At 41.8% G+C, this 26,614-nt stretch overlaps 1 protein-coding gene across 8 annotated transcripts in view; it reads right to left on the reverse strand.

Moving 5' to 3' along the window:
- ANKRD50 (ankyrin repeat domain containing 50) overlaps positions 1–7,932 on the reverse strand; it is a 52,904-nt gene extending 44,972 nt beyond the window's left edge. For 4 of the 8 annotated variants that reach the window (XR_010601337.1, XM_005290259.4, XM_065596366.1 and 1 more), the window contains exons 1-2: positions 7,785–7,923; positions 5,323–6,524 (exon numbers count right to left, since the gene is read on the reverse strand). Coding sequence is in view for 1 of the 8 variants with exons in the window: in XM_005290259.4 (XP_005290316.1) it covers positions 5,323–5,801 (479 nt within the window). In the remaining 7 variants the exon portion in view is untranslated. Of the gene's footprint in view, positions 1–984; positions 1,175–5,322; positions 6,525–7,784 lie in introns of all 8 variants that reach the window. The other 4 variants (XM_065596362.1, XM_065596363.1, XM_065596361.1 and 1 more) reach the window with 2 other exon arrangements.
- Between the last annotated feature and the right edge of the window lie 18,682 nt (positions 7,933–26,614).

The raw sequence follows: 26,614 nt of genomic DNA on the forward strand, positions 1-26,614 counted from the left end.
CATATTTTGTTTTGATTTTTGCCAATTTTTTTTTTGTAAATAAAAGAAATAAGCTCCCATTAAACACAACTTTAATTTGTGTTGCAGCTAACCACTGCACTATAATATCCAATGAATAACTACTCAATTTAGAAGTGAAAATATTGTTTACTATCCACATAGCATGGTGATAGATATTTAAAATGCACCTTAGTGCTTGGGAAAAGTATCAGTAACAGCAGTGGAGTCTGGTCCTATACTCGTAATGCAGGTACAGCAGTCACCAGAAGTACAAGCTTGCCCACTACCCCACCTTGCCAATATACCTCATTGCCTGACCTAGAATGACAATATTGAATGGTTAGGGAAACAACTATTTTTCCAACACTGGCCGAGATGGTCAAGTAAATAAGCTAATTTATGCCAGTTAAGGTAGAAGGCTGCATAATGTGGACATATGAGCACTGAGACCACTGAATCTTGTCCTGTCACAGCCACCATATAGTAAGTACACCTCTACCCTGATATAACACGACCCGATATAACACAAATTCAGATATAATGTGGTAAAGCAGTGCTCCGGGGGAAGGGGGGGGGGGGGAGAAGGGGGCGGTGCTGCGCACTCCAGTGGAGCAAAGCAAATTTGATATAACGCGGTTTTACCTATAACACAGTAAGATTTTTTGGCTCCAGAGGACAGCTTTATATCAAGCTAGAGGTGTAGTAAAAGTCTTCTAAACCTATTTGAATTTTAATATGACCTAGAGGGGAAATATTTCATTAAGATAGTGGGAACTTGAATCTTCTAGTCTGACTTCAATTTTTACCCCTCAGGCCTTTTTATATTCCCTATGATATTATGCACTCTTATTTTTAGTGTCCCTCCTTCCCTCCTCCTTTTCATTTTATTAGTTTCTGGTCCCTTTTATGTCAACCTTTACTCTATTTTCTTTTCATAGAAACTGTGCTCTGCACCTTTAAATCCACAAAGAATAAGGGTTTTACCTTGTTTCAGGAGCAAGGGAATCCCACAGAAGATTACATCTGTACCTGAGTTGTTCCTTTGTGTAAAACACTTAGTGGTATCAGCAGAGCAGAATCTTGTCACTGTCATAATGCTCCTGCTGGCACCAGTGGAAAAGAGGTGTGTGCAGAAAGAGCATAGGCATGTTACTCTGCTGAGATTGGAGGTGTTCTGTGAGGGATAAGGAAATAGGATAAAAAAAAAGAGAGGCAGACTCTTGCTTCTTCTTTCCTGCTTTCCTCCCTCCATTACTGGGTCTATACCCTGAGCCCTCAGCAGCACAAAGGGGCAATTGCATTTGCTTCACTGTTAGTGTTGCAGCAAGCTCAATAGTGAAGCACCATGTACAGAAGTGTGATCTGAGAGGACAGGGAGGCAAAAGCACAGACCTGGGAGGGAGACAGTAAAAAGATAAAAAGAGGACTGGGAGAATCCAATACAAGTAGGAAGGACTGAAAGTCTAACAGCGGAGAATACCGATTTAGGACCATGTTCAGTCTTCACTCCCCTGGCCAATAGGGACTATTTTCAATCATTTCACATTTAAACTTTGAAGACACAAATAAACAGACTATAGTTTTGAAAGTTTATATAATTTCCACGTTTACAAATTCAGGATCAACCTAATATGAAAAACCTCCATACCAAATTAGGACTTTACAAGTCGTTTAAATAACCAATATATTTTTCAAAAAAATGAATACTGTACCAGTAACGTACCCTTGAAGCCTAAGGGTAATTTATTAATACTGCCCATGTTTTTCAACAGTGGATGCTTAAAGTTAAGCTCAAATCCAAATTGAGGCCAGGTCTCCAATATAAGCTTCTGCTGGCACACTTAGGTCAGTCAGGGATGTGAAGAGGTGTCATCCCTGACTCACACAGCTGTGCCGGCATGTTTCTCTCCTGGGAGTAGTTTTATTATACCAGTACGAAGCGCAGGTCTGCCAGTATAGCTGCATCAATATTAAAAGCACTTTATAAGTACAGTATAACACACAAACTAAACCAGAAGAGTGTTCCAAGGTAGACATGAACTAAGTTACATAAAGCGATCCAATTTTCAAGCTTCTATGATTTAGTCATAATGGTGTGTCTAAAAATAACATATGAACCTAACTTCAGGTACTCATTCCAAAAAAACTCTTGGCCATTGTTGTATTCTCTTATTTTAACTTTTGACTTCTAACAAGTACAGATAGCATCACAGATTTGTTTTTTTAGGTAAAAGCACAGTTCCATATGACATTTTCTGCAATTAAATTAAATCTAAAGCTTTGATCCTTGCAGAGTCTTTTGAATCTAGAACATCTAAAGGAAACAGCAACGAGTGAAGGTAAGGGTACATCTATACTTATCTCCGGGTCTGGCAGTAAACAATCGATCTTCTGGGATGGATTTATCGCATCTTGTCTAGACGCGATAAATCGATCCCGGAAGTGTTGCCGTTGACGCCGGTACTCCTGCTCCGTGAGAGGAGTATGCGGAGTCGATGGGGGAGCCTGCCTGTCGCGTGTGGACCCGCGGTAAGTTCGAACTAAGATACTTCGACTTCAGCTACGTTATTCACGTAGCTGAAGTTGTGTATCTTAGTTCAAAGTGGGGGGTTAGTGTGGACCAGCCTTAGGACAGACAAGAATCTAAAGTAAGAACTTCAGCTGCAACTGTGTTCATTCACAAACTATTTTGTGACAGAAAATATGCTCATCAAGAGGAGTGCGCAAAAGCAGTACTACCAGCAGCAATTCCTTCTTTTAGTATTACATCCAGTGACTGACATTTATCAGGAGGTCTGCTCAAGTTTTCGACACTCTTGATCTCATTTCTCTTTGAATTTGTTCCTAAAACAGGATGCACAATTCAAAGATTATAAATGGGTGGGAGAAAGAAGGTAAATATATTAAACTGAATGAATTAGTTTACTTGATTTTACCTTTTTTGAAGAAAAGACATTTTAAAATATGAATAAGTTTGAAAAGCCTAATTTTTCTGGGTTACAATTATACTATTCACTATGCATAAAAAATTAAAGCATATCCCAAGACTGCTGAAAACACGCATGCTTAGCACATAGGACGTGACAATGTGAAATGTTTATTAAATGGTATTCACTATGAAATTTTATTTTTCAATTTTGTCAAATAGTAAGTTGTTTCTAAGTTAATCTTCACAGGGAGCCTAAAATATTGGGGAAGAAAAATTTTCTAGGTCAATAGGCAAGTGGAGTTACCAATATAAGCTTGTTTAGATTTATAAAACAAAATATTTTCCATTCTAGGCTATGAACTTGCAACAGGTTCTGCACGGACAGAACCCTGCTTCTGCATGGAACCCACTGACTCTGCCCATCAGGGGCTAGTGCTGGTGCCTGATTTACAGATAGGTATTGGTCACTTTCACTTCTGGTAACTGCAAACAGAGAAATGGAATTATACTACTAGCACTGGGAGTACTAAGCTGAAGCGTGGATGTGAGAATTTGAAATTGTAAAGGTACTGAAAAAACAAAAAGTTAAAAAGGCAAGAGATTAGGAGCTGCATATGCTTAGAACTTTGCAAATTAAGTACTTAAACTGGCCTGAAAACAGAAAATTTTGCCATTAACTTTGTTTACAGTGAAAAAAAAAGTCCACTATTTTCATGGTCTATTTTAAACTTTAGCGGTGGGGGTGGGGGTAGAAGAAGGCATGATCAACTTAATGCTTGTGAAAAACGTTGGTTTGGAAGCACTGGAGACTTAACATCCTATTTATCCACAGGGCAAAAACAGGACAGGCACTGTAATGTAAACTTCCCTCATTCCACTTTGCCATGGTGATCAGGTACTGTTCTTCAGTCTCAGTGGCTGTTTAGCTAACCCGTCTGGTGAGACAAAGGAAAAATTCTTATGGTGATTTTCATGATGTGGACATGACCACTAAAAAGTTCACAGAGGCCACCTGAGAGCCATGACTTAGCTACTATTGACTTGGAAAAGTTTCATACCAATGACCTAGTGGTAAAAATGCCAGTAGTCCACTACAAATACTGTATTGAGTCTCTGTCTTTACAGTTTTTTTCCTTCATTTTAATTGTTTAGATGAAATTAACCTCTTACGCAGCCAGACCCCCCCACCCCCAAAAGTGTCTAGTGCTATGATCAAGGGTACGTCTACACTACCCGTCGGATCGGCGGGTAGCCATCGATCTATCAGGAATCGATTTATTGTGTGTAGTGTAGACGCGATAAATCGATCCCCGATCGCTCTCCCGTCGACTGCTGAACTCCAGCTCGGCGAGAGGCGGAAGCAAAGTCAACAGGGGAGCAGCGGCTGTCAATCCCGCGCCGCGAGGACGCGAAGTAATTCTAAGTCGATCTAAGATACGCAACTTCAGCTTCGAGAATAGCATAGCTGAAGTCGACATATCTTAGATCGATCCCGCCCCCCTCCCCAGTGTAGACCAGGCCCAAGAATATACACTCCTAAAGAGCTTTGTGTAAGTTGCTTTACAAACACTGAGATTATCAATGTTCCTGCTGCAGATAAAAAGCTTTCAACAGTATGTTGAATACATTTTTGTATTGCAAGGAGCACCGATGGCAGAAATGAATACTGCACTGCTGAGCTAGTGATTTCCCTCAGTTATTCAGTTTCTGTGATTTTGCTAAAAAAAAATAAATAATTCCCCACATCTTAAAAGTTACTTTTACACAGAGTATGGATTCCCTAGTTTCTTTAAATACCTACTGAAAGAATAGTTATGATTCTGTACCACCTTATACTGTGAAAGAGTGGTAATTCCGTAAGTAGTTATGTGAATTTAGTGCAATCCATGCATATGTAAGTGGGATAGATTCATTCTGACTTAAATGTTTTCCTACCTGATCTTGTGGGACACAGGCCAGGGGTTTGATGCGGGATTCTTAAGGTCTACCTAGTCCACTATCCTGTCTGACAGTGGCAAGTACCAGATACTTCAGAGGAATTGCAAGAACTCTGCAGTATGGAGATGTGGGATAATCTGCCCCCTCTCCCATCCCTCATGGGCTTTAATAGTTATTATCTGAGGCCCTGGCCCTATCCCTTCAAAAATATTAATTATAGCTCTGGGTATTTTTATATCCATAACTATGTTTTGAAATGAAGATTTATGTGAGGTATGGGAACAGGAAGTTAGATTTTTTTTTTCCCCCAATGACAATTTTGGAAGCTATGGGAGCAATCCATGGGATCAACAAGCCATGATGCTACAAGAAAAAACACGTTTTTCCTGTCTGTAAGTGCTTTAGGCTCTTTGGATGAAAGCCACTATATAAACACAACATGGTTTTATTTTTACCTTTTAAATGCTTCAGCAGGATTCCTCTCGCATTCCCCAGGTTGCAAGAGACTTTGAACTGCAGGATCTCTTAGTTTGTCTTCATATCCCTGGATGAGTCCACTGCGGCAGATCTGGGTAACTAAACCTCTAATAAACCCGCCCACACACAGTGTGTCAGAGTCTTGGGCCCTGCAGAAGTGGAAAGCTAGAGATTGGCGATGCAAGCCTCTTTGTAGGCTTGCAGATGAGCTTGGCCACAATAATTCAGTACTGAGGGCTGTCTTTCCACTACCAGGCCCTCCTACCAACAACACACCCCAGGCAGTTCCTTTCCCCGAGACAACACCAGCATTATTCCCAGAATTTGCTACAAGAGATGGTTTGTTGGCAGCAATGTTGCTGCAGTTAGCTTTCTCCTGAAGGCAGTGCTGAAGCTTGTGGAAAACCCACTCCCTACAGTAAAACTGCTTCCCTTGCAGCAAACTCGTTTGAGCCATTTTGTAGACCTTTGTCCCTGGTCATAAGCAGCAATACACCTTCAACATCTTAAAGTCTGGATATAAGGATCCATCTGCCACAGGGTGACGATACGAGTTAACCCTTCTTGTAAAAGAATAGCCACTTTATAAGACAATCAGACTCATTCCTTCAGATGCTTTATCATGATTAGAGTGTAGAGTGTTCAACTGCTTATGTGACGAAGCGAAGCCTGGTACCACAGGCTCAATAATACTTAACATATGGGTCAAAAGGTAACAATTCCTTGACTACACCTGTAGTTTAAACAGCTGTGCATGTTCCCAGAGTACAGAGGAGACGATGCATCTGGAGAAACTTTTTTTTTTCAAGTACGTACTAGATGCTTCTCAATTCCAATCATCAATCTCTTTGGATTCACATCGAGAAAAAGCTGTCCACAGTAAAATACAGCTTCTGAGGGGTTTTTCTTCAAAAAGTAAAATGTATATTGCAAACACGTAGATCTGTACCACTTGTTGTGAAGTGGTCTGTATAAATACTAAACATTGCAGGCTTCATACATCTGGGCAAGCACCAGGGAAGTGCTTCAAATTATGGTCTCTTATGTAGCAGAGCTGATAGGAAAATGTTAACACCTCCTTAATGTAGGACAAGTGCTTTCTTCCAGATCCTGAATTCTTCCTCAACTCTTTCTCAGAGATCTCAATTGCAAGATGTCAAAACAAAGTTCTTCTCTAGACCTATGAAATAAAGAACAAGACAACGATTTAACTCCAGGTGCAAGATATCACATCACAATTTACTATACATCTGCTAAAACCAAGAATTCATATTCCTCATTTGTACCAATTTCTGAAAGTCTTAAAGTTAGTGTCAAACTTGCAGAGGAAAAATAATTTTAGTTAAGGTTCTGAAAGTCTTAAAGTTAGTGTCAAACTTGCAGAGGAAAAATAATTTTAGTTAAGGTTCTCGTATTTCTGCTATGGGTATGAGCTGCAATCAGTCACATTCACATTCTTTGATTGGTTTTAAAGTGACCTCAAAACCACACAGAGGAAAGTAAGCCTCCCACTGATCCTAAGAAGGAGACACATGCACCCTATTATCCTGAACATCCTTCCTTACCAACATTTGTTCATTTGATTATCCTTTTACTTGCTTTTTCTACTGCCAGGTGCATTTTTACACACCAGTGCTGTCCACAGCTCTCTTTACACACTTCTTTGTTCATGATTTGTATGCACTAGGGCACACAGCAGCCTCTTGGAGTCCCATTTTAATACATCCACCACTAACACCCTATGGTTTATTCTTGTGGAGCACATTTCTGTTATCTATACTATTCCCCCTGGCTGGGTTCAGTCTTCTTTCTTTTTTTGGTTCTTTGCTTTAGGTCCCCAGTGCCGGACTTTACATTTCAGCTGATACAGAGGCAGGGCTGAAAAGTCACTTCACCAGGTCCTGCTGGTCGAGCTACATTTTTACACCAGGACTGTCGAAATGAGCAGCTGTGAGCTCTTCCCCATCTGCTTCTCATACACACCACACTAGAGACACACGCCCTGTCCCTCCCCCCGGCCCCACGCAGCAGAGCACACAGCGCCCGGCACAAAGATCCCAGCCAGCAGCAGCCCCGCGCCGCTCCTCCTTCCCGGGTGTATTCGGCTTTTCCAAGCCCCTGGGCCCGCTGAACCTCCCCAGCCAGCCCCGATCCCGGGCTCACACCCCGCCGGCACACGCTGGGTTTCACTCAGCCCCGAACGCCGCTCAACACCTCCTCCCTCCCCCGTCACTGTCGCCCTGCCTATCCCGGCGGGGCGAGGGGCAGCCGCCCGGCTCGAGCTGCAGCCCCAGCTACAGACACAGGCTCAGCCCCCGCTCGCTCTGTCGCAGGCTCGGACGGAAGCAGCGGCGCCGACTGCAGCAGCAGCAGGAGCTGCCGCCGCCCGGCTCCCCCAGCCCGGCTACTGAGGAAGGGGCCTCCGCAGCTGCTCGGTTACCTTCCCCGGCCACCTCCGCTCCCCGCCGGCCGCTGCTCCCACACGGCGCGTCTCTGCCCGGTCCCCCGCCTTGTTCTCGCGGCCGAGCCCCGAGGTCCGTGACTGTGTCAGCCCTTCTGGTCCGCTCGGCTCCTCCCTGACCCGTCCCAGCCCCTGCGCTCGGGGCCACACCCCTTCCCCTCTCGGCCCCGCCTCTTCCCCCCGCCTCTCGGCGACGGTTAGGGAGGGGGCGTGGTGGGACAGATGCTGCATGACATCTGGGAAAAGAAATAGTTCGCGGCGGAGGGAGATGAGTTGCGTATTTCGTCTCCTTCCACCACCTCATCACCTCCCGCCCCCGCCTGGGGCTTTGTCCTGCAGTGTGCGTCGCCTCCCCTCCAACTATTGGCAACAGCCAGGGAACTCAGGCCCGCCACCTATAGCGTGATCGCAGGGGTAGCAGCAACCTCCCCGCGCACCCCAGTGGCAAGTGGGGCTGGCTCCCCCCATGCACGCAGCGGCAGCCCCTTCGCCTCACTACTGCCCGCCCCAGAGCTCTTGCGTGGCCGGCACCTGCCGCTGGGGGCTCCTGCAATAGTTGGGGGGGGGGGGGGAGATTACAGGAGCCCCCTCACACCTGCCCGTTATTTGTGGGGAGGGTCACATCCTCATTTTACAGAGTTAGTAAATACCCAAATGTGGCTCCCCTGCACTGCTATTGCTCAAATTTTACAAGAGAAATACTCATGCACCTGAGCGGGCACTGCATGAGGAAAGCCCGCACCGCAGCACTTTAATGGGTCCTGCATTTGGGCCGCTGCGTGCATGGGTGGTGCTGGCAGGGTATTTACTGACCCTGCCAGCACCACCACCAGGATTTTGTGTAGTGGCACACGGTTTAATAAAGGCTCCACCAACCATCACCACTCCAGCTCACCTACTGTCCTGCATTGCCTTCCACAGGTATATGTGCTGGAGGTGTTGCTGCAGACCCTGGCTTGAAGTGGTTTCCAATACATACATGGTTTACAGTTTGGTTCAGTGGTTCTCAGCACCACGCTATACAAATTCTTCTAGCATCCCTACCCATAGGGGAGGTGTGGCAGGCTAGAAAGCCTCCTGAAACTAGCTTTTCTTAGAGCCGCTTTTCTTGTCCAGCTGGGGAAGACCTGCAGGTGGCAGCAGCCCAGGGTTGGAGGCTCTGCTCCACGTGCCTATTCTCAGTCTGTTTACATGGATCTGCAAACCACCACCCAAAACTGTTAGTTGCCAGAAAAACACAGTTCACAGCTAAATACAAAAAATTAAGATTAAACAGAAAGCTCACAAAACAGCAATTCTAACTGTAGAGATGCAGAAATAATGCATTTAGATTTGCTATACCTCTTGAATTCTTTTTTGTTTAACTAAACCCATACCTGATAAGCTCACTCCCTCCTGCCACTCCATTGCCTTTTCTCATTTTACACTGAGTTGTCCTATTTCAGACACCAAATTTCATTTCGCTGATAGAAAGTGCAGCCTTGCCAAGCCAACTCTCACAAATTACTTGCAGTAATGTGATTTTGGACAGTTTTCCCTTGCTGCTCATGATTCACTTAAGCCAAAATCATAGCTTTTCCAAGTCTGCTGCTGCTAGGAGGTATGATATGCTGTCATTCAGCAGAGCCAAAGAGCTCACACTTTATGGGGAGTGGAAGATTACTACCTGCCCCACTCACAGGGCACAGGAAGGGGAGACAGAGCAAGGGAAAAGCACTACTGCCAGCCTCCTATATAGGGGCAGAAGATGACTTGCCATCTGGAGTCACTCTGGGGAGTGAGGATAAGGCAGTGCAACACACTTCCAAGGACATTTATTCCCTGCTTCAGGCTGAAGATGCCACAAAGCAGGACAGTGGCAAAAAAGAGGAGTAATGAGGGAATAGGGTGACAAGGAGTAAATCAACCATGGAGAGAAGAGGAGATAGTGATTATGGGGGGCAGAGGTACTACAGAAGAAGGTGGTAGAGTGACAAAAGGGAGAAGGAGAGAAAGAGCTCTTTCCTCCTCATTGAGGACAGGTGGGGTTCAGGAAAGAAAGGAAGTGCCTCTCACAGCAGCAGAAAGGAAGGGAGTGTGAAACTTACTCTCCCATTTTTGTGTATAATTTCAGATTGAATTTTCAACATGATGCACACACAATTTGGAGAGAGAGAAGGGGGCTGCATTTCACCACCAAGTTCAAAAATAGACAAGCATGTTATGTTTGCTCCATCATGATTTTCTGACCTCTTGTAGTTGGTTGCATTGTTTATGGGAGGTTTTCCATTGATTTCAGTGGATTGTGGATCAAGTCCTATACAATCACCACACAGTACTAGTATGCACCTGTGACTTTTCACATGTCAGGATAGTGTGGTATATGCAGACATCCAAATCCACTTAGGCATTGCAATGCTCAGCACCTCACCATCTAACTTGTAAAAAATCATTGGAATAACATTGTATTTAATATCCACAAAGCCTGAGTTAGACAGGCTATTCAATGCATGGGGAGAGGCACCTAAGAATGGGATTCACAAAACGAGCACAGCAACTGAGGAGCTGCCTAAACTAGCCACTGAGAGATAAGAAGCATTGTAAGCCCCACCCCCTTAGGGAATTTGGTACCTAAGTCTAGGCTACAGGGAGGCTCCTATCTCTGCTTGTGATCCAGTTTGGAAGCCTTCTCCTAAGCTATTTCTTGAAAGAATGATTTAGGCACCTGCTTAACACCACACAAAATGGCCATGAGGAGGAGAGGACCTCCCTTCTAAACTTTAGCCCAGTGGTTTGGGTACTCATCCAGGATGTGAGACCCTAGTTCAATATCGGCTCTTCCGAATATGGAGAAGGAATTTGAACAGGGGTTTGTTTCCCACCTATCAGGTGAATACCCTAACCACTGGACTGTACAGTGATTTTTACTCATTCTGGCCCAATTAATATTTATTAAATTAAAGTCAAATGGCTCCAACAAGAGAGAGAGAGACCAACATTAGAATATCCTGTAGTCCGGTGGCTAGAGCATTCACCTGAGACATGGGCCACACCTACTCAAATCCCTTCTTTACGTCAAGCAGAGAAGGGAATTTAATTAAGGTCTCTGTAGATGAGTACCCTAACTGTTGGACTAAAGGTTATAAGGGAGGCCCTCCAGCCCACTGCTGGCCATTTTGTGTGGAGTTAGATATGCATGGAGCACAGCAAGTGGCTTAGGCCCCGTGGGGAAAGACAGGTGTTGCAATGCCTATCTACCCCCCAACTTTGTGGATTGTGCTGGGACTTAGGTATGAGATAGGCCTCTGGAGAGAGCAGTGTGCTTGTTCAGAGGCAGACATTTAAGCACCTAGGGAACTTTTACAGCAGAAATTTAGGTGCTGAGTGAATTTAGGGTTCAGCTGCAGCTGAGCAGGGTATTTTGTAGGTGGTGCCTAAATCTGGGACTTAGTTGCCTAGCATTGGGGTTTAGGTACAGAAGTCCCTTGGTGTATCTGGTCCAAAAATATGTTTTGCATTCCGTAACTGAGGAGCTTAGAAGAAACAAATAAATATTTGTCAATAACAGTTGAGAATTCTCAATTGTGAGTGAGTGATACTTACTTGATTGTAAAAATGACAGCTGCAGTTAAGAGAAGTAGGTAGAGTGTGGTGGACAAAAGAATGTTATTGATTGCTATAATGACAATAAGTGCAACACATTACCAAAATGCCATGGGATCAATATCACAAGTTGTCAAATCCAGTCTATGCATTGTTGTTGTAGCCATGTTGGTCCCACTAGAAAGACAAGGTGGTTGAGGTAATATTTTTTATTGGACCAACTTCTGTTGGTGAGAGAGACAAGGTTTTGAGCTGCACAGCTCTTCTTCAGCTCTGGGAAAGGTAATAAGGACTTGTCTACACTGGTACTTTACAGCGCTGCAACTTTCTCACTCAGGGGGGTGAAAAAACACCCCCCTGAGTGCAGCAAGTTTCAGTGCTGTAGAGCGCCTGTGTAAACAGTGCACCAGCCATGCTCACAGCGCTGGGAGCTACGCCCCTCGTGGAGGTGGTTTTTTTACACAAGCCACGTATAGACTAGCCACATATAGACGAATCCTAAGAGCGTCACAGCTAAATACAAGATAGAACAGATAGTGCATATGCTAAGGAATCATTCAACGTGAGGTGTCCCATTAACACGCCTGTAGTCATAGGACAAAAAGGGAGGGGAATTAGTGGGTTACAAATTGCTGTAATAAACCATTAATCCAGTGTCTTTATACTGTCTAACAAAGTAATGAATTTATGCTCCCAGGGTCGTATTTTGAAAGTGTTGTGCATGTTTCCTTTTGAGGGGGAGGACTGATAGGTCAGATATATAGTGATTCCTTTATGAACAGTGTTCACCCACAGGTGATGTGGTGGTTTATCATTTTCCTGTGTGAGTTCATTCAAGAGGATGTAGTGATGGTCTGGTTTCACCCACATAAGAGCTATGTATGATCTTGTATTTAGATGATTTCCTTTCCCAGACCTGAAGAAGAGCTCTGTGTAGCTTGAAAGCTTGTCTCTCTCACCAACCGAAGTTGGTCCATTACCTCACCCACCTTTTCTCTCTAAAATCCAGTCTAGTCATTTTCACGTATTTAAACTTTCTTTCTGTAAAGACTGGAGTACATGGTAGTAGTTTATCCTTTTTATTTCCTTCATACTGTGTTGTGCACACTGTATGATTCACACTCTAAGATATGTATTCCCAATGCTTGATCATGCAACCTTTATGCACACAAATTCTATTTAGTTCAATGCAGGTTTTACATATTACAGACTGCAGATTCAAAACCTTCACACTCTTTTAAAGAGCCTCACGGGTTTCTACTATGTACTGTAAAACTTTCAGTATATGGTGATTAATATACAAAATTACATGCTTAATGAGAAATACTAAGGTATGCCTGGGATATGGTCATCTATTTAAGCATATAGTTACGTTTTCAATTTAGCCCTTTTCATTACCGTACTTTTCCAAGTATAATTGATTTTGCATGGTAATTATATTTAAAAAATTCTGTCATGCTTTGTTTTGTTTCTCAGACAGATCAAATTTTTGAGGAAGAAGATAAATTGTCTGGTGCAAAAACAAGGGGATATATATAACTAAGAATATTAGGATGAAATCAGGGAAAAGCAAACATAATCTGAGTATCAGGAGACTAGTAACAAAAAACATCTTTTAAACTGTGTGATGGTTTCCTCAAAGGAAGTGATAGAAACTACATCACTTGAAATATTTACTGTGGCAAACAATGTTCCAGCAAAGGAATGGACTTCATAGTGCTTTTCAATATCTATTTTCTATGATTCCTTTATACTAGGCCCCAGTTCAGCAAGGCTGAGCAGTTCCCCTAATTTCAATGGAACTATTCATGTGCTTAATTTTAAGCACATGCTTAAATACCTTAGTGAATCAGGGGCATTAGTGAACAAGGGGGAAGCAGCTGCCTGAACTCAGTACTTAATTTGTGCCAGGGCTGGGCCTCCGCACTTCTAGGTTTAGCAGTTCATAACACCGGTACCTCTAGGCTTGCCGCATCAGTTATGAAAGTAAAAAAAATGTTGGAGTCCCAGCACCTCTTTCATTACAAATTAGGCAAAACCTGAACTGAATAATTTCTTCTAGGTCAGAGATTATTTTGTACATGCAGTCAACAGGATTTTAAAGACTCTTCACTCAATTGCATGTTCAGTTAGGCAGGTAGTTGTGTAAGGAAAAAAAATCCTTTCATACAATATATGTATGTGCTTAAAATTATTTTTTTCAGAATTATTCTGTAAGACTCTGCGGTAAGTTTTCATCAACTTGTGGGAAAAATTAGGAGCGAAAAATAACAATCAGACAAGATAAGTGTTTTACACAGGTAGTTTCATTGCCAGATAATCACAATACTTGGGGGTCTAAAGAGTGCTATCTCTTTAAGGGCCAAATACAAGAGGAAGCTTTCTCTATTTTTCCCAGCCCATACTTCCAGGCAAAATGTGATTTACCCCTAGCCAAGCCCCAAAAGAGTATAATTCTTTATAATGCTACTTCTCAGTTGCAGGCCTGATGTGGACTTACAAAAATAGATAGCCCAGTTTTCCACTAGAAAATAAAAATAGGTGCCTCAAGGCTGCTTCTGAGTTTCAGTTCTGTTAAGAGTTTATTTACTTCACCTTCCTAATATAACCCTTATGTAGGGTGCGAGGAGGAGGACCTTTTCTTTTCCACTGTTGTCTCCGCCCTTTCCTGAGTATCTATTCAGTAAAGACAAACATGGGAAGGTGATTAACTGCTTTCTTGCCAGTCAAGGGAGAAGATCTCTACGCTGCATTGCATATGGTATCTGACTTACAAATGCAAAAAACCAAAACAGACAAACAAAAAACATGTACGTGTGCAATTGTATTTGCTTGTGCAAATACACATCTGCATTGACAATTATTCTAGACAGGTCCGATTATGACATTCTATTCCTTACTGAGACAAAGTGTTGACTCAAATGTCATGCTTTTACAATATTCCCATTATCCATAGGTGCTGGAACTTGAAATATTTACTGTGGCAAACAATGTTCCAGCAAAGGAATGGACTTCATAGTGCTTTTCAATATCTATTTTCTATGATTCCTTTATACTAGGCCCCAGTTCAGCAAGGCTGAGCAGTTCCCCTAATTTCAATGGAACTATTCATGTGCTTAATTTTAAGCACATGCTTAAATACCTTAGTGAATCAGGGGCATTAGTGAACAACCCCCTGTCTTGAATGGGGTTTCCAGCATATACATGGTTTACAGTTTGGTTCAATGGCTCTCAGTATGCCCACTATACAAATTGTTTCAGAACCTCTGCCATTGTGTTATGCTATAGAACAGGGGTCGGCAACCTCTGGTACGCGGCTTGCCAGGGTAAGCACCCTGGCAGACTGGGCCAGTTTGTTTACCTGCCGCGTCCTCAGGTTTGGCCGATCACGGCTCCCACTGGCTGCAGTTCGCCGCTCCAGGCCAATGAGGGAGGCGGGAAGCTGAAGCCAACACATCCCTCGATCTGCGACGCTTCCCGCCGCCCCCATTGGCCTGGAGCGGCGAACCGCGGCCAGTGGGAGCCGCGATCGGCTGAACCTGTGGATGCGGCAGGTAAACAAACTGGCCCGGCCCGCTAGGGTGCTTACCCTGGCGAGCCGCGTGCCAGAGGTTGCCAACCCCTCCTATAGAATATCGAAAAAATCCATTGACCTTGAGGATTTGCTGCAAAATCCATCTACTTGCTCTGACTTTGTGAAGATCGAAGGATGTACGTGTTGAGTGTCTTTCGGAAGGGATATATTTTACTTTTAATAATTGACCAGCTGGCACTTTTTTTTTTGTTTGTTTTTGCATGTGGGTTTAGCTGTGTGGCTAGAATTTGATTTTTGTATGAATTGTTATTTTAAGATGTATATCACTTTGTTATTTGTCACTACGAAAAAGAATCAAATAAAATGTCAATGAAACAAAAGATAAAAAAAGCATAGCTATGAAAGTTTCAGCAATTCATATGAACACAGAGCTCCCATGATATCCATTTTCTGTCCAATCCAGCCTATGTCCTTAAACGCTGATGTGTACCCAGAAGCTTGTGTATTTCATCTTCCTTTCCTGCCCCAGAGTAACATATCTAATATATGTATGATATAAATTATAATATTACTTGTTCCATTTAATAACAGTTGGCAATACACAAGGCAAGTCAAAATTAGCAATAAAGTGTAATATGCTGGAAACAGGTGTTGCTGTTGATAACTAGTTCTGTTAAATGAAAATGTACGAGGAACAACAAAGAATTTAAATGCCATTAAATGATGGTATGAAAATACACATGGAGTGGAAAAGAAAATCAGTCAGCAGTAAGCCATAAGAGAAAACTAAATCAAGAAAGTGACCTTTCATGTGAGTTGGACCAGAAATATATTCAATATAATTCACAGACTGCATATGACAAGGATAATCAGATGCTTAAGCATAAGAAATAATACTTATATGAATGATGAAAATGACTACAATAAGAGAAGAAATTATGTTTACGTAAAATCTTATATACGTTTAGGGAAATCTAACATCAAAGATTGTTTATTTTCCACTAATATTAATGAGTAAAGTAAACTGTGTGCATCCAGATATTTTTTGTGCCTAAACTGGCCTATGTGTACTATGAACAGCTGACAATCTCAGTGGTTTCACTGTAATGTGTGTATTCTGGGGTTTATAGAGCAACACTCAGAGACCTGAGTTCTATTCCCAATTCTGCCACTGACTTGTTGTTTGACCTTGGGCAAGTCATGTAACCTTTCTATGCCTCAGTTTACCCATCTGTAAAATGGGGATAATTCTCTTTATTTTCCAATCTCCTGCCTACCATGTTTGTTTACTTTTTTTATTGCAAACTAGAGTGAGATTTATCAGTATGCTCTGGCTGCTTTGTGCAACTCTAGTAGCACAAAGCAACCATAAATTTGCTCTAACTGGATAGTTAAGCAGGGTTTATGGCAGCTGTGTATCATTGCAGAGTGGGAGAGAGTGCATAGCAGCCAGAGTATACCAGTAAATCTGGCCTTCAGTTTTTAATTTATTCTGTTGTGCCAAAAATACATAAGGGTCTCCAGACACAGTATTTGAACTTACAAATGTGGCTCTAATACTATAGCTACTCATGTACATTCATGTGAGAAGTCCCATTGACATACAATACTGAATCAGTGTAACTCATTCTGTCTCATGTGCATTTTGTGGTATTTGTGAATTCATACATTCCAAATCCTTCAATCCTTACTCAGACAAATCCCGAGAGATACTGATCACCACTGTGCACCGAGGTTCTTGAGAACTGTGGGTGTTCTGCTGATTGCAAGATTTCATATTCAATTTGGACTGTGCTTCATATGCAGACTTTACTTACATTGGGATCAATATGTTCCTTTTCAAGTTAACAGGACATTTACTAGTATTTTTATTGGGTGCAAGATATCAGATCTATAAAATGAAAATTTAATTTATCTTTAATCTAATCTTCCAAGGTCATTAATAATATTGCGTGAGATCCTGTACTACACTTAATCTCTTTTACTCGACTGTGGTGTTGTAAGGGGGACTTAAAGGTAACTTAAATTAGCAACTGGGAATCCTCCTTATTTAGGGAAATCCCCACGTGGCATAAAGACAGTATAGCCAGCTCTGCATGAACCATTCCTGAGCCCAAACCACTGGGTAAACAGGGGCATGTCAGAAGTAGAAGGGAGTATGGCCTGAGTGCTCTATACTCCTGTGATTCTTGCTGGTATAATGGCCTTTAGGGAGTCATTACAAGCTTACCTTGGACCTTGACTTCCCTCAGGATTGCGTGTGCAGAAAGACAGCATACAACTACCTATGTATCCATCATATATGTTGAGCTGCACTTGAGAATCAAGCCCATTGTTGGCACATTTATATTTATTATAGAGTTAAAAACAAAAAAACAAAACAACCCCTACCACCACAATTGAGACAATTCCAAGAAATTACAATATTAGTCACTTATTTCATATAATCCAGACTGAATATTGTGCTACTATTAAAAAACTGAATTACTATTATCAAAATATTGATAATTGACAGTTCACTTAACCTTGATGGAATTTTGATATACCATGGTTTGATGAAATTATTAATGGCAAAACATAAAAAACATTAATCATCTCCATCACTCCTCTCTAATACATGTCTACATACACAGAGAAAATATATTGGAAGAGGATGAGATATCTGGACATCAGTTAATTAATGTGCTTTAAAATTAATTTGTAATCTTCTGGATCGGTAATGGACAGCAGAAACAGATTTATGAAGTTGGTGACCCACTTAGAAGTATTATACTAGCCAGTAGAAGTAAATTAATAAAGACATAAATTAACAATGCATTGAAGAAAAAGTGGGTATATTTTAAAGTGTATGATCTACAAAAAATATGGTTACCTACTCATACCAGTGGTAGAGTCCCATACCAATTTACAAATTGGTTTATTTGAAATAACTAAATGCTTTCTCCCTTCCCATATGGAGAATTCAAGTTTAATTCCCAAATAGCAAGTGGATTTAGGCCCCAATTCAACAAGGTACATAAACTTATGCCTAATGTTAAGTATGTTAGTAGACCTGTAAAAATCAGTAAGACTACTCACATGCTTAAGTTATGTACATAAACACTTTATGAATGGGTCTTACTCTTATTTAAAGATGTTTCACAGTTTTTTCCTCTGAATAGCAGAATTCCAAAATCCCTAAATAAGAAACTGATTTTAAACAATAGCCATCTTTCTTCATTCTCTGTCTTTCAGATTCCCCATTCGGCATCCTATTTGATTTTGAATAATTAGAGAAATATATTTTTTAAAAGGTTTAAAAGAAAAGGGCCAAATTCTGCCTTTCAGTGCATGCTTGCAACACTCAGTGAAATCAATCAGATCACCATTCAAGTATCTGAGGATGGAATTTGTACTAAGCAGCTAACATTTCCAAGAGCTCCTTTCAACTGACAGTCAATTTCAAAAACTATTCCACCTGTAATAATAGTAGCAGCAGTTTCTCTGTGCTTGTCTACCCATGAAAGTTCAATGGTTTAACTGAACATGTGATTTTAAAACGATTTAGTTGAACCAGTGCCAGTGCTGGCTGTTGACAAGATCTCTGCTAAAAGATTAAAGTAAACAGGTTTTGAATTTCATAAGTATATATTATACGAAGATGGGTAGGATGTAAAATCTGTATTTTAATGGAAGTCCAAGGGAAAGATTGTTTTACAAAGGGAAATATCTGCAGAAGTATAAATAACAATAAGCAATAGTAATAATAGCTAGAAGAATAGTAATGCTTCCTAAAAATGTTAGCATAAAATTGTTGTGTATCCTAATGGGGTAACAGTGAACAAATAATTTCATAGGGTTTAAAAATCTGAAAAAACATTGAAAAAACATTTTAAAACCAGGTTTATGGCAATAAGTTGATACATTATTAGCATTTATTTTATACAGGGTTGTAACCAGGATGGGGTGAGCACGTTAGACAAACACCTGTCAGGGATGGTCTAGATAATACTTAGTCCTGCCATGAGTGCAGGGTACTGGACTAGATGACCTCTTGAGGTCCCTTCCAGTCCTACAATTCTATGATTCTATATAAAACTGCAAATGAACACAGCATTGTACAAGACAGAGAAAGATAGGTTCCCTGCTCTGAAAAGCAATTCGGGCAGGGCGGTGACAATGTCTTCCTCTGTGTTTGTAAAGTGTTTAACAAATATTTGATTAGGTCACAATTAAAATAAATAATAATAAATAATAATAAAAAATTAACAACAGCTTCCACAGATGCCTCCTTCTACGTACAGAGAGCCAGGAAGCTGTTGTCCTGTATTGAGGGACATACTTGGCCAACGTTATCCCGCCATTTATGACCCCAGTTTTGATCAGTGCAATGCACCGAATCTGGGAACAAATGTGCTGGCTTTGAAGACGCTTTAGAGGGTTTTAAGTATGGCACCACACCTGCTAAACAATACATCATTCTATTGCGTCTCACATTTCATTTGTTCCACATAGAAGTCCAGATTAAATTCAAAATCCTGGTCCTGATCTTTAAAGTCCAAAGGACTTGCGCCCAAAATAGCTCCGTAATTACTCCCTCTCATGATCAGGAAATACCCTGACAAATTCTATCATTAGGAGCAATGGAAATGTCAACGAGATTGAAACTCAAGAGAAGAGATGAAGATTTTCTGGCAGATGGCTCACGGCTGTGGAACACCCTGCCACAAGAGATTAGAATGATAATAATATGAGCATCTTCAGGCTGTAAGGCAAAAGTCACCTCTTCTTTCTAGCTTCCTCACAACAGTCTCTCCAAGGAAGAAAAGACAAGAAGAAGAGAGTAGAGAAAAATAAAGTATATAAAAATAAGGGGTGAGAGTAGGAGAAGAAAAAATATTAACTCGATAGAGCAGTGTCTCTGAAGCAACTGGCACTGGTCACTGACAGAGACAGGATACTGAACTAGACAAGTTGTTTTTAGACTTTGCTGGCTTTATTCAATGTTTGGAAGATAGTGTAGTACCACAGTGATGAGTGAAGGATGGATAAGTTAGATAGAGATTGGGGTGATATTATGTAGGGCCCTGACAGTGAGGACTTGGTAGCTTTAATATGATGGAACAAAGAAAAAAGGAGTGAAGGGGTCCAAATGAGGTTAGTGGGTGATGGGACTGGAGCAGCAGGGGAGGAACATAACTTTAGCTATGGTGTTTTGGATAAACTAAAATGGGGAGAGATGAGATGTGTGGAGGCTGATGTTTCAAGCATCAAGGTAAGAGATACTGAAGGATTCTGAGGTTTGGGACAGTGAGAAGCAAAAGATGTGGCATCTAGAAAGAGACAGTAAAAGGTGAGCCAGGGAGGTATGGAAAATGAGAGAAGAGCAGCAGAAAGATCAAGACAGACTGCTCCTTTGATTTAGCTAGCAGGTGATTATTAGTGACATTGGTGAGAGCAGTTTCATTGCAATGGAGAGGATAGAAGCAAGATTGGAAAGGGCTGAAAAGGCCATCTAGGCAGCAGAAGCAGCAAATTTTGCTGTAAATCAGTTATTTTATGTATAGGCTATATTTTACATATATATAAAATCAGCGCCATAACTAGGCATTTTAGCGCCTAGGGCGAACAAGCATATTTGTGCCCCCCAGATTTCTGCCTTCCATTTAGCACAGAGGTTTTCAAACTAGCAGGGCATGTGACCTCTATGTGCCCCCCCCCCCATGTGTCGCCTCTGTCCTTCCGCCCCATTTTTCTGCCCAGCTGGCTTTGTGCCCTGGGCGCAGGGCCAGCTCCAGGCATCAGCCCACCAAGCATGTGCTTGGGGCGGCGCCTGGAGGGGGGCGGCGCGGCGGGGCGCTCCAGCCTGAGAGCAGGGCCGCGACTGGGCTCTCCGCCCTCCCCTCGGCACTCTGGCCGCCGGGGAGAGCGGAGAGCTGCGGCGGGCTCTCCGCCCTGCTCCCGGCACTCTGGCCGCCGGGGAGAGTGGAGAGCCCCAGCCGGGCTCGCCGCCCTCCCCCCAGCGCTCTGGCCGCCGGGGAGAGCGGAGAGCCTCGGCCGGGCTCTCCACCCTCCTCCCGGCGCTCTGGCCGCCGGGGAGAGCGGAGATTCCCGGTCGGGCTCCCCGCCCTGCTCCCGGCGCTCTGGCCGCCGGGGAGAGCAGAGCCGCGGCGGGCTCGCCGCCCTCCCCCCGGCGCTCCGGCCGGTGGGGGATTGCTCGGCGCCCTCCCCTGCCGCGCTGGCGGGGGGCAGGGCGGCTGGTAGCTTTTTTGCCTAGGGCGGCAAAAAAGCCAGAGCCGGCCCTTCCTGGGTGGCTGCCTCGCTCACCCCACCCTGGTTACAGCCCTGTATAAAATAAATCCTAATAATTTATCAATTGCCATAAACCTGGTTTTTAAATGTTTTTGCAATGTCTTTTCAAATTATTTTAAACTCTATGAAACCTGTAACTTTATTAGGATACATTACAGTTTTATGCTAAAGTTTTTAGGAAGCATTACTTTTCTTCCTAGTTGACCTACCAGTCAAGAAACTGTCGCCCTTAAGCTGTACATGAACATTTAGCTGCTTAAGGCATGTTTATGGGAAGTGTTGTCAGATTTTTGTCAGAAAAGGATAAACAAAGGGAACTCAAAGTCTTTCTGATTTAAAATGAAGAATTATATCTCTACCTTAAAGCTATTGTTGCCATCTTTTATATAAAGTGGGGATTTATTTTTCTATCATTGAACAAGTGCCTCAATCTCCATAAAAAATACTGAAGGAAAGGTGAAAACGAAGCTCTATTATTGTAGGTTTAATTAAATAATAACTTAAAGGTGTTTTGGGGTTTATGAATTAATAACTATATTTTGAGCAAAATAAATTCTCAACCGCAAGACCAAGGAATATGGGTCTAGTCCTACTACCATTTAAACCCATGGGAGTTTTGGCTTTACCTTCATTGGGAGCAGGATTAAGCCTTTTATTAGTATAGGGTCTAGTTATTACTGAGTTAGCATGAAACATCTTTAAATTAATACTACACTGAAGTTTTTCTGTCTAAGCTTTAAACCCTTTACTGTAACTACTATTATTCATCTGCACTTATTGGTTACTGCCTTCAGCCATATGCCCACAACTAGGGTTGCCAACTTTCTAATCACACAAAACCGAACACCCCTGCCCTGCTCTCTGCCCTGAGGCCCCGCTCCACCCCGTCCCTTCACCGAGTTCCCCCCCCACCTGCTCTATCGCCCCTCCCTCCGTCGCTTGCTGTCCCCCACCCTCACTCACTTTCACTGGGCTGGGGGAGGGGTTGGGGTGCAAGAGGGGGGTGAGGGCTCTGGCTGGGGGGTGCGGGCTCTGGGGTGTTCTGGTCGAAAACTGGATGCCTGGCAACCTGACCCACAACAGAGAGGGTTACCTAAACTCACTATCTGTCTACCCAACTTAAACACAGTTTTCTCATTATCTACTCTTCACTCTTGGAGGTGATTCCTTTTAAATTAAATTAAATTTAATCATATCACGGTGATAGGGACTTTATGAAGACCATATATTAGATAGGTTAATAAGGTTGTTAGGAGTCAGGTGGCCTTAAGCTGAAGTAGCCAATTTTGATGGTGGTATTTGTATGGGGATTTCTGTTGCCAAATGAGAGCAAAGGGATTTAGATGTGTACATTTAATGAGAAATAGCCTTGTGAACACTATGCAAATAAAATAAAATTTAAGTCAACCAATGTACTGGGAAAAACATAAAAGAAAAGTAAGTAGATACTTTTGGGATAATAAATACATCATATCTGTGCACTGACTGGTAGATATAATCCCATTTCAGTAATGTATTAAATTAATTATTAAATTAATTGTTATTAAATTAATTGGAAAATGGAGCTCACTGAGGAATTAATCCAGGAAATCAGATTCCTAAGAACAGTCAGGCTAATGCTTGCTTTTATGTGCAGCAGTTTGTATGACAAGGAGGAGCTCAATCAAAATGGACCCAAGTAAAGTTGGTGCAAACATTTGAAATATTTAAGGCCAGTTTACAACCACTATGAGATGAAGAGGACAGTTTACATTGCTTAGTGCTATTGTTCCAGGAAGGCTTTTTGCAGACTGCCAATTATTATTTATATTATAATAGCACCTAAAGGCACTAGTTGAGACCAGAGCCTCATTGTACAAACACATAGTATGAGACAGTCCTGCCCCAAAGAGATTATAATATAAGTAGCCAAACCATTTCAGAGATAGCAACAGAGGCACAGGGATTAAGTGACTTGCCCAAGGTCATACAAGAATCATGTGGCAGAGCCAGGAACTGACCACACAGACCCTGAAGCTCAGTCCAGTATGTAAACCACAAGACCATCCTTTCTATCAAATAGGACAGCTCTTCACCAGTTTATATTCAGTTCTCATTTTGAAGTCCCCCCCCCCCCCACATAACTGTCAAAGGCTAGAAGCCCTATTGTTTTAAAAGGAGAAAGTGTAGATTCTCTTGCACATTTCTGTGACAGAAGTTGAATCCTGCAGCAGATTCCATGACTGCAAAATCATGGAATGCTTGGAACCTTTTGTATATTATCTACTGTTACTCATATCAGAGTTCTAAGCACACATCAAAATGCATTCAACACATGCTGCTGCTCCTAGGAACATAAGAAAAATTGGACTATACTAGACACCATGTACACAGTAGATAATGGCTGTCATTATGCTAGTCAGCAAACAGGGCACATGGTCACCTTTATGAAAATCTACCTCATTAAAAAGAGCACCAACATGACATTTTCATTTCATACTAATGAGTACATAATTATTAATTACAGTAGCTCCAGAAACAAAATCCCTGTGAAGCTGGAATCTCAGGCCATAACATAGCTGGAATCTCCGGCCATAACATTCTTCACAGTTGCCAGGTACCCTCAAATTAATCTGTGTGGAAAATATCATATTAGCCATTATCTTTGAGAAATAGTCATAATAAGTATAGACATTCTGACATATAGCCAATGATGACCCATTTTTTTCTTCTACAGCAGACATATAAATCGAAATGTAAGGATAAAGAGCATTGGTCTTTAAATATAGCGCTGTGATGTCATGATTCAATTTATCAACATTCTGTACATATAAAAATGATTGTTTGCAGTGTTGTGGTAGCCATCTTGATCCTAGGATCTGAGAGAGATAAGATACGTGAGAGAATATCTTTTATTGGACCAATTTCTATTGTGTGAAGAGACAAGCTTTTGAGCTCCGCAGATGTCTTCTTCAGGTCTGGGAAAAGTAATCTGAGTGTCACAGCTAAATACAAAATGGACATGTTATTTAGCTGTGACACTCTGATTACTTCTCCCCGACCTGAAGAAGAGCCCTGTGGAGCTCAAAAGCTAGTCTCTTTCTCCAACGGAATTTGGTATGATAAAAGATATTACCTCACCCACCTTGTCTATTATAAATATGATAGTTTAACAATGGACAAAATCTTGTTGAGTGTATTGATGGGCATAATCCCATTGATTTCAGTGCAAAGATAAAAATACTATAGTTTAAAAAGTCACTATTGTATTACTAATAGTACCTTATAGCCTTATAGTAGTGAAGTTGAAAGATTTTTAAAAATCAAAGATACTTTCCAATATGCTCTTTAGGTACTTCTAACATTTTATTCAAATTGGACAATGAAACTTAATTAATCAGTTTCAAGTCTTTTTATTGTTAGCTTCTAATCACTTTCATGTTATTGCACTTTGCAGCAAGCTGCTGACAGTTAGAAATCAGTGCTCATTGGGATGCATTAGGACCCCCTTTTGACATTGTAACCGGGTACTGGTCCTATACATGTAGGCATAGCCCCAGCTATGTAATCCTTTAAGTCCCAGATTTGGCAGTGTAGTCTCCAAATGGAGCACATGATGGAAAAGGGCTATGTGACTAAGGTGCGCTTTGATGACATGGAGAGGCTAAGAAACTTCAGGGATAATAATAATAATACTCCAAAATAGCTGAAATTGGGGCAGAGCATAGAGAGAGTTTGCTATCTGCAGCATGTAAGTATATTTTTTCCATTTCTAGGAGTAATGTTTTAGCATGAAAGGTTTAATAACTGCAAGAAGATGCACTGGCCCTTGCACAATGTGCTAGATCACAAGCAGTCCATGACCTGTGGTCCAAACTATGAGGTGAAATGATTCTGGATTGGGATGCAGAGTGAGATCATTTTTCTGTATTGGCAGTTTCGGTGACAGTGGTAGAAGATATGGAGGCTTTTGTGATTGATTTGGGATGTTGCATGTCTCACGCTGGAGGAACCAAAAGACCTTAGCATTGTCCATTCTGAGCATCAATGGAAGTAACAACATTGATGGAAGAGTGTATAGAAGAGAGCGCATCTGTCATTAGGTTTCACTCTGTCCCAGCCCTGGAGCAAAAATGAACACACTTTATATTGCTAGTTGTGACAAAGATACCTATCAAAGAAAAACATCACCTTGTGAACAGCAGATCTACCGCTAACTGCTCCAGACACTATTCAGGCTAATTATTGTGGTCTCCAGCTTAAACTTGTCTGGAAATACATTTTTCTTGCCAGCAATGATGAACCATATGAGTATCTCATGAACTAGACACCAGGCCCAGAAGGCCATTGCTTCCTGACAAAGTGACTGGGGGTAAGCACCCCTATGCTTGCTGAAGTAGAATATGGCTATTGTATTCTCCATCAATTCTTCAGTACAGGCCAAAAGAATGTATGGACTGCAGCTTTAGAATGTTTGTCAAATTTGGCCTCTTCCACATTCCAATGACCGTAAATATTTTACCTTGCTAAAAAAAGTTGTAAGTGTATAAGACCATGATTAGGCAAGCCATGACATACAGGTCAGAATGCTGCCCAATGAGGAAGAGAGAAGAACAACTACTTTACACTGTTGAAATGAGAATGCTCAAATGGACGTTGGCTAAGATGACCGCTGATAGGCTAAACAATGAAACAATATTAGCCATGATGCAGGTAACCCCATAACGGAAAAACTGAAGCAGTATCCCTGAAAGAGTGGGGTCATGTGAGACAATGAGACACAGGATATGTTGTTCAGAGAATACAAAATCTAGTAGTCACAGGACAAACAGTATGAGGAAGACCCAGAACAAATGTGCTTCGAGATGGTGAAGAAGGTTGAAGATGCACTAGGCAGGAACACTTGGAGATGAAGAACAAGAGCTGCCTAATGAGACAAGGTGAAGGTAAAGAAGAAGATTTTTAAAAGTTATACACATACTAGTGAAAGGATAGTATCAGAGGGGTAGCCGTGTTAGTCTGGATCTGTAAAAAGCAGCAGAGGGTCCTGTGGCACCTTTAAGACTAACAGATAACAGATAGTGAAAGAGTAGAGGCTGTAGTAGCTCAAAACAAGAAAGGAATAAGTAGTACAGGAGATATATTAATTAAAAAGGAGTAATTTAACATTGAATTGAAAGAAAAGCTTACAGCAATACACATTGTAAAACTAGACACTAAAGATGACTTCCATGTTTATTCACAGCACTGTAGACTTACATTAAGTGGAGAAGTGGAACCAGTGAGTCTGCACAGCCTTCTGCACTTTCTTATGCTTCTAAGCTACCTTTGAAATGGTTGAAAGTGAAATGGTTCAGTCTGAATGAGCTATAAAGACATATTCAGAGCTAGTAACATTGTAGTGATACTCTAAATATATTTT

The sequence above is a fragment of the Chrysemys picta genome, chromosome 5, assembly GCF_011386835.1.
Source record: "Chrysemys picta bellii isolate R12L10 chromosome 5, ASM1138683v2, whole genome shotgun sequence".
Taxonomy (NCBI): domain Eukaryota; kingdom Metazoa; phylum Chordata; order Testudines; family Emydidae; genus Chrysemys; species Chrysemys picta.